Source organism: Arachis stenosperma, chromosome 7, assembly GCF_014773155.1.
Source record: "Arachis stenosperma cultivar V10309 chromosome 7, arast.V10309.gnm1.PFL2, whole genome shotgun sequence".
Taxonomy (NCBI): domain Eukaryota; kingdom Viridiplantae; phylum Streptophyta; class Magnoliopsida; order Fabales; family Fabaceae; genus Arachis; species Arachis stenosperma.
Window position 1 is genome coordinate 1,311,506 of NC_080383.1, and position 17,021 is coordinate 1,328,526.

Sequence of the window (17,021 nt, forward strand, 5' to 3'; positions counted from 1 at the left end):
TTAAATATTTTATATAATTAAAAAATTAATTTATATTTTATTATTAATAAAATATTAGAATATTATTATAATTTATTTAAAAAATATTTTATATTTTATATATATTTTAGTTTTGTGTCTTACAAAAATTTAAAATTCGTATATTTATATGTAGACAGTGGCTTTACACATAACATCAAATTATCAAAATCATTATTACATTTAACTAAAATTGTCAATATAAAAAAGTTGAATTGGAATTAATTTAATCCGATTAGACTTAGTTAGAATGGACTAACCTAGTACTTCGGGTTCCCTAGCCCAATAATTTGAACATACTTTTTAATTCTTTTTTGCAATTTGAAAAATAACTTCCACAATATTAATGAATCTACTCATTTGTATGAATCCATCATGTTATAATTGTTTGCGGGAACGATTACGCACGTATGGGCTAATGGATATTTAAATGCATTAACTATAAAAAATAAATGTTCATAATACACACACATACCAATCGTAATCTTCAATCCATTATTTTTTCTTTTTTTCTTTTCCTATTTAAAGACAAGAAAGTTGTAAAATTTAATAATACAATTAATCAGCTCAAGCTAATTTCAAACTAACCCCAATAGGTCAATATATATCTGTATATATTTCTAGCATCATTAGATTTTTGAAATGATTATATAAGTTATCATATTGTCATTTTGGATAAAAACACTCTTAAAAATTCATTAAATATGCTACACAATTATATTATATGTACATTAAAAAAAATTATTTACCAAATAGATATTAAAATATAAAATATATATTAAAAACTTATAATATATATAAAATAAGAATTTAATTAACATATGTCTTAAAAACACATAATAAAATTACTAATAAAAAATTTATTATAAAAAATTATGTAAAATTTGATATTCAATATAATTATTGTGTATTATTAAAATAAAATATTAAAAATTATTAATAAAAATCTTAGAATATATATTAGTGAATCCATATAATAATTAATTGGTTTAATTATCCTGTTGGTCCTATAGATTCAATTAGGTCTCTATATTTTTTTTTCTTTTTAATTGAATCCTTGCACTAAATTTTATTTTTAATTAGGCCTTTATACTTTTTTTCTTTTATTTAGATTCATATACCAATTTTTTTTTTTGTTAAGTCTCTATAAAATTAAGCCAATTACTACTAAAAAAAATTTAATTAAAAAAAATTAATGTAGAGACTCAATTAAAAAGAATATAAAAACTTAATTAAAAATTTTATGAAACTATAGGGATTAATAGAATAATTAAACCTAATTAATTTGATAACTAATACTTTTATATCTAATAGATAGATTAGGTGATTAGGTCAAACCAGTGCTTCAACACGACGTCGTTGCAGTCCAGTAGCTGAGCTGACACAGTTGATAGAAGACAGAAGTTCAGTGATGCTAGCTTGTTCTTCATTCGTTCACTGTCTTCTGATTTCGGAATCTGAAATTAAAATCTGAATCTTTAACCGATTGAATCGATCGATGGGTAGCAGCAGCGGCGATCTGAGGTACGAGCTGTCACAGAACGCGTACATAAAGCTCGTTCTTCACTCGCTCAATCACCCTACTTCCTCCGTCAACGGTGTCCTCATCGGCCGCATCTCCCCTTCAAACGACGCCGTTCTCATCGACGATGCCGTCCCTCTCTTCCACTCTCACCTCGGCCTCCTCCCTCAATTGGAGATCTCTCTCATGCTCGTACTCTCTCTCTCTCTCTAGGGTTTTGTGCTTTTTTTTTTTAATTCTATTCTGACTCTCAACATGTTGCACTTTAGATTTTGCGTTAAAAAACCTTACTTTCTAGGAGAATTTGTAATTTAAACTGTTGAGTTTATCCTGTTTCCTTCTGGTACAATTATCTTGTTTGATTAATTTTCTTATTTTCTGATTTAACTCTAATGTAAAGTAGCATGCTTTGTACCGATTAATTTTTGTTTGCTTGGTTTTCTGATTGATTGATTTGTGGATTTAGCTAAAGAGTGCCATGTTGGTCAAGAGAGTCAAAGTGGAAAGCTTTGGTTCTCTCAATGCATAGAGAACTTGAAGAAAAAGTTATATTTGCTGTTAAAAAGTTTATACTTGTAGTATCCTTTACATTGGTTAGCAAGACCTTTGATTTATTTGTTTTCAATTCTTTTTTATCTTGTGTGACATAGATAGAGGAGTATTTCTCTGCTAAAGGGTTGAACATAGTTGGCTATTTTCATGCAAATGAGAGGTCTGATGACTATGAGCTTGGTGGTGTTGCTAAGAATATTGGCGATCATATATGCCGCTACTTTCCTCAAGCCGCCATTCTCTTGGTATGTGCTGGGATTTTCTTCTGTTTTTATTATGATTCGTGTGGTTGTGGTTGTCATTTTCGTGTTGTTCCTTACCTTTTATTCGCAGTTAGATAACAAGAAGCTTGAAGCTTTGAAAAAGAGCAAGGATCGTAGCGCTGTAACGCAGGTTAGCAGCGTTTATATAGGAAACCACAATCATCAAAGCCTTTAATCATCATTTGTTCTATTATGATTGTATATTTGTATTTACTCTGGATTGTCTTTGGGATTCCGTATATAAGCACATTTGATTATAAATCCTTACCAGCATTTGTAAGTATTGAAGCTGTTAGAATATGTGCATCTTTTGTAGTCCCCTTCAGCACTTTGAGATAAATGCTCTGCTTTGATTATTTTGTTTTTTGATCTTTTTTTTTTGGGACCTTTTTCTGCTGCATTAAGCTCTAAATTTAACTAAGATCTGATGCAGGATTATAAATTGCGCCTCTGAATATGTTGCATCATTCTCTCGGTCTCGGTTTCCAGAAAATAGAGTTCCTTGTTTGATTGCCAACATTTTGCAGCTTATTGATCTGTCTAGTTTGATGAATAGGAGAATGAAATTGTTCTGTCATGCAATTTGTTTTGGTTTATTATGTAGGCACAGACTTAATGCGTTATAAGGTTTCAAACAACATTTGTATGGATAAAATAGATCACATGCTATTTGTCTCTGGATGCATCTAAAAGGCATATTCGTTTGTTATTTCTTTTAGTAAATTATAAAAAGGAAATCATTAACATATGGTTCTAAGTGTTTATATTCTTATCTTGTTGGTTACATTAACCAAGATTGCCTTTCTCTTATGATTTAGCTTTATGTTAGGGATGCATCTAAGAACTGGAAGTTGGTTCAGTCGGAAGGGAACAGTCGATTCTCTCTCAGAGAGCCATCAGCAAATCTGATCTTGCTGGACTATATTTCAACTGAGAAATGGAAGGGTATTGTAGATTTTGATGATCATCTTGACGATATAAGCAAGTAAGCTCTTTTGCCATGCAGCACTTTATATTCTGGTATTATAATTGATTACACACAATCTATAATCTATTTTCATTATTTTTTTTCAGGGATTGGCTAAATCCAGGGCTCTTCAATTGATTCCAGCCCCTGTATTCTCCACTTTTACTTAATTCATTGCACTAGAATACAAATTGGTGATGTTTTCTCAGCTATGAACAATAGTGGATAGAGAAACATTTTTCAGATGTATAAGCTGGATGTTTTCTACCTGTTTTGAGAATATTAAAATTCTTCTGTCCCATAGGATTTTGGTTTTAGAGCCTTTTTTTTCCTTAATACTTTGAATTCAGGTATATTCATTGGAGTTTTCTTAATTAGTCATATCATCTTGATTTATGGTTTGCTTATGACTTTATAGTTTATATGTAGTTGCAGTTGTAATTGTGAAGTTGCACAATCGATTGCAAAAATTTAAAGAACTTATTTTGTTTTAAAGCCAAAAATTAAACATAAAAATAAAATGAAATGACCCAATAACAATAAGAACCTTTTTGGTTTATTTGAGATTGTTTGCTTTCATGCTAGAACATATGCTTTTAACTTTCATTGCACACATATACCTTAATTACAACTTGACCAGAGAAAAGGAAATAAAAGAACTAAAAGGTGCCTGCTATGCAAACAAACTGCAATTTGTTCTTCTACTATTGATACTCTATATTAACACCTCCATGCATGGATTTCTTATATGAAACTCATAGAACAGGACAGCCAGCAGCAACTACACCTGGTGCTGTGGGGCATTTGGCCAGATGGCAGTGATCAGTTCCATCAACACCCCACCAATCTGGACCAAAAATATTATAGTTTTGGAGTGCAAAATAGAGTGCAACAGCCATGAAAGCAACTCCGGCATCCAGGGCCGCCGAGAGGATGTAAGTATGGCGCGCCCACCACACCTTGAACTTCTTGTAAACATAGATGTTGAAGAAGATCCCCACAATTCCCCACGTGATGTAGTTCACAGATCTCGCTGGTGGAATGCTGCTGGCGCCTTGCATAATGAGTGGTATGTGTATGAGTCCAATCCACTTGTGCTCTGGGAACTTTCGAGAAAGGAACCACCCTGGAACCGGTGCAAGGAAACCAATGAGGAAAAACCAGTTCAGCTCCGGGTAGATTCCTTTCTTGGTGAACATTCTTCCTGGCCCTACGATCCCCCATATGATCGACGCATTATAGAACACATCATCTCCGGGGCATGTCCATGGACTGCTCTCTGGCAACTTCGATGTGTCACATATATTATCGATCGATGTAAGAAGCCACCATGCTGTGCCAAAGTACACGGCGGAAGCCACCAGTGTGCCTACCAACTACCAAATACAACCTTATATATGGTGTAGCATTAGATACATGTTGGAAACTATGGAATCAAATGCCTACCTGCACAATGAACATAGATTTGGGAGGAATCTTCATGTAGTGGCCTAATTTGAAGTCATTAAGAAATCCAAGAGCTTGAGACATGCTAATGTAGCCATAGGTCTTGAATGTTACATTTGCAAGGGGCTTTCCCGGGTAAAGGTACCCAATGATTAACTCTGTGATCACATTGAGTCCAACTTGCTGCACACAACAACTTATTTAATGTTTAGAAACATTTCCTTCAAATTAAAGTGGTGATAGATTGTATAGTTGAAAACATGAGCCAAATAGAGGGAGTAGATTACCTGGTTTGTTGTTGCTTGAATGATTCCAATTGGCAAAGTGAAAGACAGTCCAATCCCTAAAGACATTAAGACTCCCCACCATGGCAGTTGGAGTTGCTTTCCGAAGCCTTCACAAGATATCAAAGCTACCACAGTCATTAGAATCAAAATGGAGATAAACCACCATTCAGGAACCTGTTCATAGTTCTTCTTCATGATTCTTGTATGCACATCTCCAAGTTTTCCCTTAAGTGCTTCTTCTGTTGTGCTTCTTGTCATCCGATATATCGTTCTTCAAATCGACCAAATATATATTAGACCCACGAATTTCAAAAGATAGAGATTCACATGCAGTTGTCTTTATTGAAGTTGATAGTTGAGAACTGTTAGATAATAATTTAGTCAAACATGTCAAATCACTTACCAATTCTCAAGTATCAACTTAACTTAAAGGTAACTGCATATAAGTTTGAATTTCAATTTAAATATATATATGAATGATGAATAGTCTTACTAACTTACTTTCCATGAAAGAGTAGAACATGTGAAATAGTGGCAGTGAGAGTTGCAAAGCTCAAGCCATAATCAAGTGCAAATATGGCACTAAGATAAATCTTGCTATAACTGTTGTAACCTTCCATATCAATGTCAAAGCTTTTTGCATTTAGAATACGAGTAACATTGTATTTTTCTCCAGAAGAGTCAAATGTGTGAGAACTAATGATAGGAAACTTCTTAGCATCTTTGATGTTGTTCCAATAGAAGAGTGGAACAAGAATGTACACAAAGATCACAAATCCAACCAATATGTTGATGATGGCAAAGCTGGGGTAAGCCAAAGGACTCCCAAAGAAGCCGGCCACCGTGTTCCAGTCGAGGGCGAACGAGCCGATGCCAAGGCCATAATAGCCTGAACCAATTTGTTGTGCAGTGATAGATTTCTTCCATATCAAGCAAACTATAGAGATAGCTTGCAATGATTGGAAGAGGTAGCCTGGAATAACATAATATGCAAAGCTCGCTCCAAACACTATTAAGAAGAATTGCATCCTTGTTAATCCTCCTTTAGGCCTTTTTTCTTTCTCATGCAATGTCCTGTAATCTCATTCAAGAGTTATTTATCAACCATAACTTATCAGCTAAGGATTAAAACCATATCCCTAATACAATGTAATATTCAGAATTATGTTAGATGTACACTAAAATCAGCTATTAGTATAAAATACGCGTTAAATATATGATAATTGATTTTAGTGTATAAATAGTATTTTTGTAATAGTTATTTAGAATCTAGTGATTTTGGCTTTTCCATTATTTTCTATTTTTATTTTTAGAATTTTATAAATGAAAAAATGATAGAAAATATATTTTTAAATATTTTATTATGAAACTTATTTCATCACACAGCCCAAATTAATATGTTAACTAATTAATTAGCTTAATATTCTTGACAATATTATATATTTATATGAAGGTGAAAAAATCTTCGAAAACTATTAAACAAATAAATAATCTATCAACTTTGGTCAAACTTAGGTCAAATGGATTGGATTTACATGTGTGGACCGTGGAATGTGGATAACTTTAAAAATAATTATACAATTATTATTGTGATGAGTGGAGTCTAAAATATTCAAGTTATAAATCTTAAATGATGGTCTTTAAATACTAAGTTATATTTTTTTATATTATATTATGCCAATTGTCTTTTTAACTATGTTTCCATTTTTTGTTTTTTTCCCTTTCTTCATAATTTCGTTTTTATTATTCATTTTATATTCTTTTATTTTTTTCAAAAAATATATAATATAATGAATATATAACTTTAAATTAATCAATAAAAATGCAATTTAATAAATAATCTAATAAGACCCTACATATGTTAGTAAATATTAAAATAAATTAAAATACCTGAATAGAGACACCTGGACAAGATTTGTGGGCCACCACATATAGGGAGAGTCAACAAGAATACTTCTAAAGATTCCAGCCCATCCATAACCAAGCATCTAAAATAATTTCAACAAAATCCTTAAAAAAATATAACTAAAAAGAAACTCAAATTGAAAACATGGTTTATAAGAAAAGACTACATAAATAAAATAATAAGTTACGAATTAATTCTTGATATGTTAGACTGAAAATATTATAAAATAAATAATAAATAAGTTTTTTATTTTTATTTCGAAAATAAATAAATTTTTGACTAATTAAAAGATAAAAAATGTCTTTTATTTTTTAAAACGTGAGACATCTAAATTTCTCTAAAATTTATTTGTCCTTATATATTTTAGACAGAAAAATTTAAATGTCTCATATTTTAGAAGGTCAATAATATTTCTATATTTTTAATTAGTCAACTTATGCATTTTCGAATTAAACAATTAAAGATTTGTTTGTTTTTTCTAAAAAAAATAAATAAAATGATTTAGGGTACCTGAGTTGACATAGATAACATAAAAGCAGCAATTGGATGAATGCCTCTATGATAAAAAGCCTTGACAATAGTGATGATGTTAATTGCATAGACACCACTGGATCCAGCACTTGCAAATAATGTTATAAGGACATGTTCTTTCATAGTAAATGGTCCTGGATTTAAGGTAAATGACCATTTGGTCAAAGGAACACTGATTTGCTTTGTGGGAAGTGTTGCAGCCAAGAATTTACCAACTGGGAGTGTAACAATTTGGACAGACACAGATGTAAGGGTAAGAGGGTTGGTTCTGTAACCAAAGAATTGGTTCAGAAATGAAAGAACCACACATGATATAATCCCAAGAAGCCATGTTCTAAATGTTAGTGCTGCTTCATTTGGATCATCACTTATTGGCACTGTTAGCCTCACTTGTTCAATTGGAGAATCATCTACTTCCTCATTCTCTCCTAAAAAAAAAAAAAAAAAAATTTACAAAAATGTGAGTTTATTTTTTTTTATTGATTTTTTTCTTATTCACAAAATTGTAAAAAAAAAATATTAAATATAAAAACACAAATCAAACGCATTTTGTGATCGAATTTTTTTACTCATAAAAATCGATATTTTTGATATTTTAAAAATAAATTAAAATATTGATCTTTCTGTTGTTTTTGAGATTTTATGAAGAATTTCGCTAATTTTTTATATTAACAATAAAAAATATTAAAAATAAAAATCAAACACAATATTTTGATATTTACGAAATACATGATCAATTTTTTTTTATGTATAAAAATTAATACAATACAAAAATAAAAATATGTTAGATTGAAAAAATTATAAAAATTGAAAAATGTGAGTTTATTGGTTTTTTTCTTATTCACAAAATTGAAAAAAAAAATATTAACTATAAAAACGCAAATCAAAGGCATTTGTGGTCATAAAAGATTAAAAGTCGATATTTTGGGTATTTTTAAAAACAAATTAAAATATTGATCTTTCCGTTATTTTTGAGACGGTAGGAAGGATCTCACAAATTTTTTACATTAAAAATAAAAAATATATTAAAAATAAAAATCAAACACAATGTTTTGATATTTACGAAACATATGATCAAATTTTTTTTATGTATAAAAATAAAAAATACAAATCAAACGCATTATTTTAATGTTGGTGGAATATATGATCAAATTCCTTTTTTATGCATAAAAATCAATATTTTTTACTTGAATTTTTGGAATTTAAAACAAATTAAAAGATTGATCCTCTGTAAATTTTGATCCCTAGGAAGGATCTTACTAACTCTTGAGTCTTGACATTAAAAATTCAAGTCTACAAGATCAATTCAATAGATGTTGAAGCAATTAGCACTGTTCATCACCATATTATTCTTCATTTTACTACTATTATAATAGTTAATTAGTACATAGAATTGTACCATTTACTGTGATTTTGGATTGAAGCTTCTCTTCATTCTCATTCACCACCCAATCCATTGCTCCCTGGCCACTGATGAGAAAACACCAACAACCTCTGTGTCTCTTTCAATTTCGTACCTTGTTCTCACACAACAAGAAAGGAACTACACTTTTATAGTGATGGACCCTCTTAACTTGATATACCTTGTATTCATTATCTCTTTTTTTTTATGCATATTTAAACATGTATGTATCTTATTCTTATATATTCTATGTATATCTTATGATATCATTGATGCGTCATCAATTGAATGTATAGGGGAAAAAATATGTGGTATGGGGGGAGAGGAAAAAATGATACTTATTTTAAGATGGAATCTCTTATATTTAGAAAAATAAAAGCTGTTCACAACTAAGAGTAGTAATGAGTAATGACTCATGCTGACTAAGTAGAAAATATCTCTTTGATTCATCTATTATTTTAGTTATATTTCCAATATTTAAATAAATAAAAAATTTAAATATATATTAATTTTTTTAAAACATCAAAAACATAAAATTTAATGACTTTGTTTTATATCTAGAAATTATAAAAAATGAGTTGGATTTTCTAATTACCTTTTTTAATATTTACTCCCACTCCTCAAATTATTGACTACTTTCAATTTTTTAGTTCATTGAAATATTGATAGGTTTGAACTTTGAACATATTTTTATCTAAATATATTGAACTTTTAATAAATAAAAAAAATAAAATACAAAATGCTAATTTGAGAAGAAATAGTTAAGTTTGTACTAGTGTTGTTGAAAATACTATTGATTAATTAGCTGGCTGAACCATTTTGGAACATTTAAATGGGAAAATAATTTTATGTATAACAAATAGAATGCAAACAAATTAGAATAGATTGGTAAATAATAAATTTAAAGGATCTTAAAAACATTATAAATTTATAATTTTTTTTGTTGCCTTGTGACACACACAGGTATACATATACTAGTCCTGTGTATATAACCGAAAATCTTTCTATGTACATGTTGTATTTTAATTAATATGTGATCTCAGAAAATTAATTGCTAATTAATACTCATTTAATTTCAAAACAAGTAACTCTTTCATTTCTTTTATGTTCTTTGAAAAAGAATAGGGTGTCCATAGATCGGATCGTATCCGCAGATCCGCGGTAAATATCCGCATTCGATCCGAAAATTGCAGATACGATTCGATCCGCAAATTGATTGGATTGCGAATATCTGCTCTACATCCGCATATCCGATCCGCGAATTCGCAGATCCGTACCATAATAATTAAAATATATATATATATATATATATATATATATTTGGTATTATATTTACTTGTTTGTATATTTTAGTTAGTAATTATTATTCATATATTGTATTATTTTATTTTTGTTATTTAGAAAGAGTTTGATTAAAAATATTTTAGAAATAAATAAGTTTAAAAGTATGAAATAAATATTTTTATCGAATTTTTTTACATAGAAATATGATTAAAAAGAGAACGTTTAATTATGCGGATATATCCAATATTCGATATCCGATCCGATCGAAAACTAAAAAACGCAGATATCATATCCGATTCAATCCGATGAAAATTGTGCGAATATGATCGAATTTTCGGCCATATCAAATCCGATCCGCAGACACCCTAAAAAAAGAATATATCTAAACAAAGGTCAATGTATTTAGACAAATTCTTTGTCCAAATGCACTAATTTTTCACTCAATCAAAAAAATAAATAGTAAATATCCTTTCATGTCCTTAATTATTTGTCTGAACGATAAATCAATATTTTACGATTTGAAAACTTTTAACTAATCCTCAACTATTTTTCAAATTTTATATATAACTAAATAAAATTGCGTCTTATCTCGTTTTATAATCATTTAGTTTATAGTAAAAACGAGATAAATAATAGAATCCAAATACGCTATAAATAATGCATATCGATAAATAAAATACTTAAAAAAGCCAATGAATTATAGCTCAAATAACATAATTTCTTTGTACTCATCTAAGAGATCGCAGATATCTTTAGTAAATAAAAAAAACTTAAAAAATAGTATTATAAATCTGCTGCCCTTCTAGTACTGCATAATAATATTTACTTAAAAATATAAAAGAGAGATTCAATGAAGAACGGGGCATCCCTTGGCAACTACACCTGGGGCTGTAGGGCATGATGCTAAAGGGCATATGTCATGGTCAGAATCCAAGCCCCACCATTGTGGACCATAAACACCATAGCTTTGGAGTGTGAAATACAACACCACACCCATGAAGGCAACACCGGCATCCAAGGCGGCGGAGAGAATATAAGTATGGCGAGCCCACCATTTCTTAAACTTGGTGTAAACATACCCGTTGAAAAATAACCCAACAATTCCCCACATAATGACGTTCACCGATCCCGCCGGCGGGATGTTGTTGGCGCCTGAAATGATGAGCGGTACGTGGATGAGTTTAATCCACTTGTGCTGAGGGAACTTTCTAGAAAGTAGCCAAACTGGAACCGGTGCTAAAAATCCGATGAGGAAGAACCAGTTCATGGTGACATAGATTCCTTTCTTGGTGAACATTCTTGCTGGCCCTACAACGCCCCATATGATGGAGGCGTTGTAGAATACGTCGTCGTTCGGGCATGTCCATGGACTACCGGCCGGCAAGCGTGATACGTCGCAAATATTATCAATGGATGTCAAAAGCCACCATGCGGTGCCAAAACTCACAACTGAAGCCACTACTGTGCTTGCCAACTAAACACCATACCAACATAAAAATTATTCTTCGTTAGATATGGCGAAAGTCAAGTGTAGTCAGTGAAGTTAATAGTTCAGAGATGTTAGATATGGCGAAAAATCAGGTGCAATCAACTTTACGTGAAGTTTAGTTCAGAAATGTTAAATAATTTGACTGCACATAAAATTGACTCACTTGAGTTTTCACCATTATTGTTTTTGTTTAAATATTTGGATAACTATTTAAAAACTGCATATAAAAAACTATAGCAAAACCCAATTTTGTAAAGAAATTTCAGTCATTCACAAAAAAAAATTACTTAGCTTAAAATCTCACCGTTTTAATAATGTTTGTAAAATCTGATCTTTAAAACTATTTGTAAAAATATATATTTAGTATTTAGTTAATTCTATTAAAATTTTAGATATTTGAATAATTAATTATTTTTCGTATGTTTGAAAGTTATTTTTTTCAGGTATTACTTTAATGGTAGAAACTAAAGTACAGTCAATCTCACGTGAAGTTGATAACGTGAAGCCATTAGATAATTTGACTAAATTTTCATCTAAACGTAAAGTGGACTGTACCCGATTTTCACCTATTTTAATAATTTCCTCATATACAATGAAACTCATAAAAGCCATCTAAACGTAAAAAAATTGGTAATACCAACCTGAACGATGAACATAGATTTTGGAGGAATCTTCATGTAGTGGCCTAACTTAAAGTCACCAAGAAAGCTAAGTGCCTGTGTCATGCTAATGTATCCATAGGTCTTGAAGGTTACATTTGCAAGAGGCTTTCCCGGGTAAAGATACCCAATTATTAACTCTGTGATCACATTCAGTCCAAGTTGCTGCATTTTATTCACAATAAATTATTAATAACAAAATCCATACAATAAATTATTTTTTATTTCTTTAAATTTAAAATTAAAAGATAGTTAATATATATATATATATATAATGAAAACTCAGGTGCAGTTAAATTCATACGTTGTTTGTTGTTGCTTGAATGACTCCAATTGGCAAAGTGAAGACCAATGCAATTCCTAGAGACATTATAACTCCCCACCATGGAAGTTGGAGTTGCTTGCCAAAACCTTCACAAGTTATTAAGGATATTATGGTCATTAGAACCAAAATGGAGACAAACCACCATTGAGGAACTTTCTCATAGTTCTTCTTCATGATTCTTGTGTGCACATCTTCTTCTCCCAGTGATTTTTTTGCCTTCTTCCACATCTGATATATCGTTCTTCATAGTTCATATACTTAAACTGTTAGATGATTTGACATGTATATCGAATAGAATAGAATGAGAGAAATGAAGGGATGAATAATAATCTTACTTTCCATGGAAAAGAATGACATGTGAAATGCTGGAAGTCAAACTGGCAAAGTTCAATCCATAGACAAGTGCAAAGGTAACACTAAGATAGAGCTTACTATAATTCTGATAACTCTCCATGTCAATGTCAAAAGTCTTAACATTCAGAATCCTTGTGACATTGTATTTTTGACCAGTAAAGTCAAACGTGTGAGAGCTAATAAAAGGGAACCTCTTAGCATCAAAAACATTGTTCCAATAAAAAAGAGGAAGAACAATGTACATGAAGGCAACAAATCCAACCAACATGTTTATGAGTGCAAAGGCAGGGCTAGCCAGAGGACTACCTAGGAATCCAGCAACTGTGTTCCAATCAAGTGCAAATGAACCAATTCCAAGTCCTGACACACCTGATCCTATTTGATGTGCTAAAATAGAGTTCTTAAATATTAAGCATATTATTGAAATAGTTGATATTGCTTGGAATAAGTAACCCGGAACTGCATAATAAGCAAAGCTTGCTGCAAATACCATCAAGAAGAATTGCAGCCTTGTTAATCCTTCTTTTGGCCTTTTCTCTTTCTCATGGAATGCCCTGTTTGCAATTCATTCATTAATAATACAAACCTTTTAATGCATTCATTTGAAAATAAATAAATAAATACGGGTGAAAATTCAGGTGCAGTCGACTTCACGTGAAGTTAGCAGCGGACAGCCAGTTGACTGCAGATGAGTTTACACCTAAATAAAATACCTGAATAGAGACACTTGTACAAACCTTTTATTGCATTCATTTGAAAATAAATAAATTAAAAAAAAGGTGAAAACTCAGGTGCAGTCGATTTCACGTGAAGTTCATAGCTGAAAGTCGTTAGATGAAAATTTTGTCAAATCAGTCAAATCATCTAACGGCTCTCAATTATCAACTTCACGTGAAATCGACTGCACTTGACCTAAATAAAATACCTGAATAGAGACACTTGTACAAGGTTTGAAGGCCACCACATGTAGGGAGATTCAACAAGGTATCTTCTAAAAACCCCAGCCCATCCATAACCAAGCATCTAAAAATAAGATTCAAGGACACAATTAAACTAAAGTGCTTATTTTCTATATTAATTTTAATTATTAATGGGGTTAAGAAGTTAAATAGTAATGAGAACCTGGGTTGAAATTGCTAACATAAAAGCAGCCAATGGATGAATGCTTCTATGATAGAAAGCCTTGACAATGTTGATTATGCCAATTGCATAAACACCACTTGCTCCAGCACTAGCAAAGATTGTAATAAGGGCATGTTCTTTCAAAGTGAATGGGCCTGGATTCAATGTGAAATGCCAATTTGTCATGGGAATGTGAAAATGCCTTGTGGGAAGTGTTGCAGCCATGAATTTGCCAAGTGGGAATGCAACAATTTGAGCAGACATAGATCCAACAGAAAGAGGGTTGTCTCTGTAGCTGAAAAATTGATTCACAAATGAAAGAACAACACATGACAAGATTCCAAGAACCCATGTTCTGAATGTTAGTGCTGGTTGATTTGGATCATCAGTGATTGGCACTGTTAACTTCACTTGTTCAATGGGAGAGTCATCAACCTCATCAATCTTGTCACCTACATATGTAACATTTATTAATCTACTAGTATAAGGAAAAATAATGTGACATGTTTTTTTTCAAATAACATTTATTAATGATGAAAGTTGCTATTTTTTATAATATTTATATAACAATAGATAATGAATATATAAATAAATACTATTGTAAGGATGAATTATTATTATGGTGAGGTCAAGTAATTTCTTTTGTTGCAATTGCTTACAAATCCATTAAATTTAAAAGCTCAAAGAATATATATATGCATGATCTTTTTCAAGAAAAAATTTTATTTATATAATAAACATCAACGACATGTAAACTAAACTAAATAAAAGATATAACACATACCATCTACAGAAACCTTGGAATGATGCTTCTCTTGAGGCTCATTATGGACGACAACCTCATCCATGGTTGTACTAGTAGGATTAATCTCCTTAATTAACCTACCTTAAACTTGTTCTCCTACAAGAAAGAAAGAAAGTGCTATTGTGAATTTGTGGGACAAGTTTCTATAGTGAGAACTAACATTAAATATTAAATTTTAAATTTTAAATTTTAAATTTTAATTCTACATTTGAAATATAAATATAAAATATAATAAATAAAAAAATAAAATTCATTTAATTAACAAGAAGTAACGAAGAATGTATTTAGCTATGATAAAGCCATCCATATTTATAAAAGTAACGAAGAATGCTAATATATTCCAAATAAATTATGAAAGACAATATTTTTTGAACTTTAAAACACAAATCTTAAAACATAAATTTTAAACTTTAAACGCACTTTTTTAAATTCTAAATTCTACATTTGAATTATAGATATAAAATATAATAAATAAAAAATTAATATTATTAATAAGGAATACATCGCTAAATAACCTTTTAAGAATAAATCATAACTAATCTTTACTATTATTAATAATAAGTGTCTCTAAAACTATGATAGCAAGAATTTAACAATTTTAAAGGGATTCAAGGGTGAATGATTCTGGAATCAAGAAAAACAGATTCGACGATAAAGTTCTTGACTTCAAATCGATTCCTTATCTTTATTATGTACTTCAGCAAAAATAATTTACCAATTCTAACCAAGAACAATTATATAAATGTCTCATTCATTTAATATAGAAAGAACTAACTTCTCTCTATGATTTCAAACAAAATGTACAGTGCTCCATTTTTTACTCAATAAGCTTTAATTTCGTAATTAATTCGAAATGGTTATTATAATCCATCTCAACTCTCAAAGATAACAAAATATTGTCCTTTCAATACAAAATAACAAAGAGATCAATTCCATTGCATTGGACAAAGAAGAAAAAGTAAAATGATTATCGAAAGAACAAAAAAAAAGTTGGTAATTAGTAGTGTTTTAAAATACTATTGTTTACCTAAAGTGTGGCCTTCAGAAGACTTAGCGAAAGTAGGAATAGTATTTGTAAAGAACTCCGATACTCAATAATTTAAAGTTAAAAAATACTAAGATTAGAGTTAAAAAATATATAAGATAAAAGAGTATTTATAGAGTTTAAAATAGTAACTTAAGGGTCAGCTTTATAACCTTCCTCCTATCTTATTTTATCTTTTTGTTTTTTTTTTTATTTTATTTAGAGGTTGTTAAAATTTTATCAAATAGTTATCTTTTTTCCTCCTATCTTGAAGTTGTTAGGTTGTTACGATCTCGTATCTTTAATATATGAGCTTGTTAACAAAGGCAGTTTTGATCCTGCTAATTGATTGGTTCCATATATAATTTTGGACTTTATTTATTTTTGAGTCTAACTTTAAATTTTGGATCAGAACATTAACACTAGTATTTAATGTTGATGGCATTATGAACGTACTATAAGTACTAGGATATGTTCAGGCCATCCATATATAATTATATATTGCATAAAGAAAAAAGAAAAAATTAGTTATTGATAAATTTTTGGAATGTAATTTGAAAATAAAAGGATAAAATAAGAGGGAAACAAGGTTTAATTTTAATTATTCATGTGTCGTAGAATTATTCTCTCTAATATATGAATAAATTATGAAGCATATTTTTTTTATTTTTAATATTAAATTAATAATAGTATTTTTTTAATTGTGAATGGTATTTTTTAAAAATGTAGAATGATTTCATTTAGAAAATAAAAAATAGACCGTCTGATTTATCGTTAAAAATTTAAAAAAATGTGGAGTAGGTCCGACTTGTGTACTATAAAATTTAGGGTCTAATTTATGTACTCCGAATTTTTTTTAATTTTTTAAACACAAATGAAGATTCAAATTGTGTATCTCTCACAATTTTAAAAAAACACCAAAAATTATAATATTAAAATATATCACTTATCTCACTTCTATATTTAAATTTTTTAGTCTATAAAAGCAAACTTTTTTTTTTCTTTTTGGGTCAGAAAGCAAGCACTTCTATATAGCTTTCTACTCAGATAAAAATGTTTAAAATG

At 29.9% G+C, this 17,021-nt stretch overlaps 3 protein-coding genes across 3 annotated transcripts; 1 reads left to right on the forward strand and 2 right to left on the reverse strand.

The window, feature by feature from the left end:
- Positions 1–1,366: 1,366 nt before the first annotated feature.
- On the forward strand, positions 1,367–3,729 carry LOC130942159 (ER membrane protein complex subunit 8/9 homolog). Its single transcript, XM_057870855.1, has 5 exons — positions 1,367–1,732; positions 2,191–2,337; positions 2,426–2,485; positions 3,174–3,340; positions 3,430–3,729. Exons 1-5 carry the CDS (start codon positions 1,517–1,519, stop codon positions 3,458–3,460), a joined length of 621 nt encoding a protein of 206 aa, XP_057726838.1. The 5' UTR covers positions 1,367–1,516; the 3' UTR covers positions 3,461–3,729.
- Positions 3,730–4,077: 348 nt separating this feature from the next.
- On the reverse strand, positions 4,078–8,949 carry LOC130941132 (oligopeptide transporter 5-like). The gene is made up of 7 exons (XM_057869528.1): positions 8,892–8,949; positions 7,472–7,920; positions 6,946–7,043; positions 5,557–6,129; positions 5,056–5,326; positions 4,769–4,951; positions 4,078–4,698 (listed from the first exon to the last, which is right to left on the reverse strand). Exons 1-7 carry the CDS (start codon positions 8,947–8,949, stop codon positions 4,078–4,080), a joined length of 2,253 nt encoding a protein of 750 aa, XP_057725511.1.
- Positions 8,950–11,025: 2,076 nt separating this feature from the next.
- On the reverse strand, positions 11,026–14,975 carry LOC130941133 (oligopeptide transporter 1-like). Its single transcript, XM_057869529.1, has 7 exons — positions 14,912–14,975; positions 14,128–14,579; positions 13,931–14,028; positions 12,987–13,559; positions 12,631–12,892; positions 12,309–12,491; positions 11,026–11,652 (listed from the first exon to the last, which is right to left on the reverse strand). The coding sequence occupies exons 1-7, from the start codon at positions 14,973–14,975 to the stop codon at positions 11,026–11,028; spliced, it is 2,259 nt and encodes a 752-aa protein (XP_057725512.1).
- Between the last annotated feature and the right edge of the window lie 2,046 nt (positions 14,976–17,021).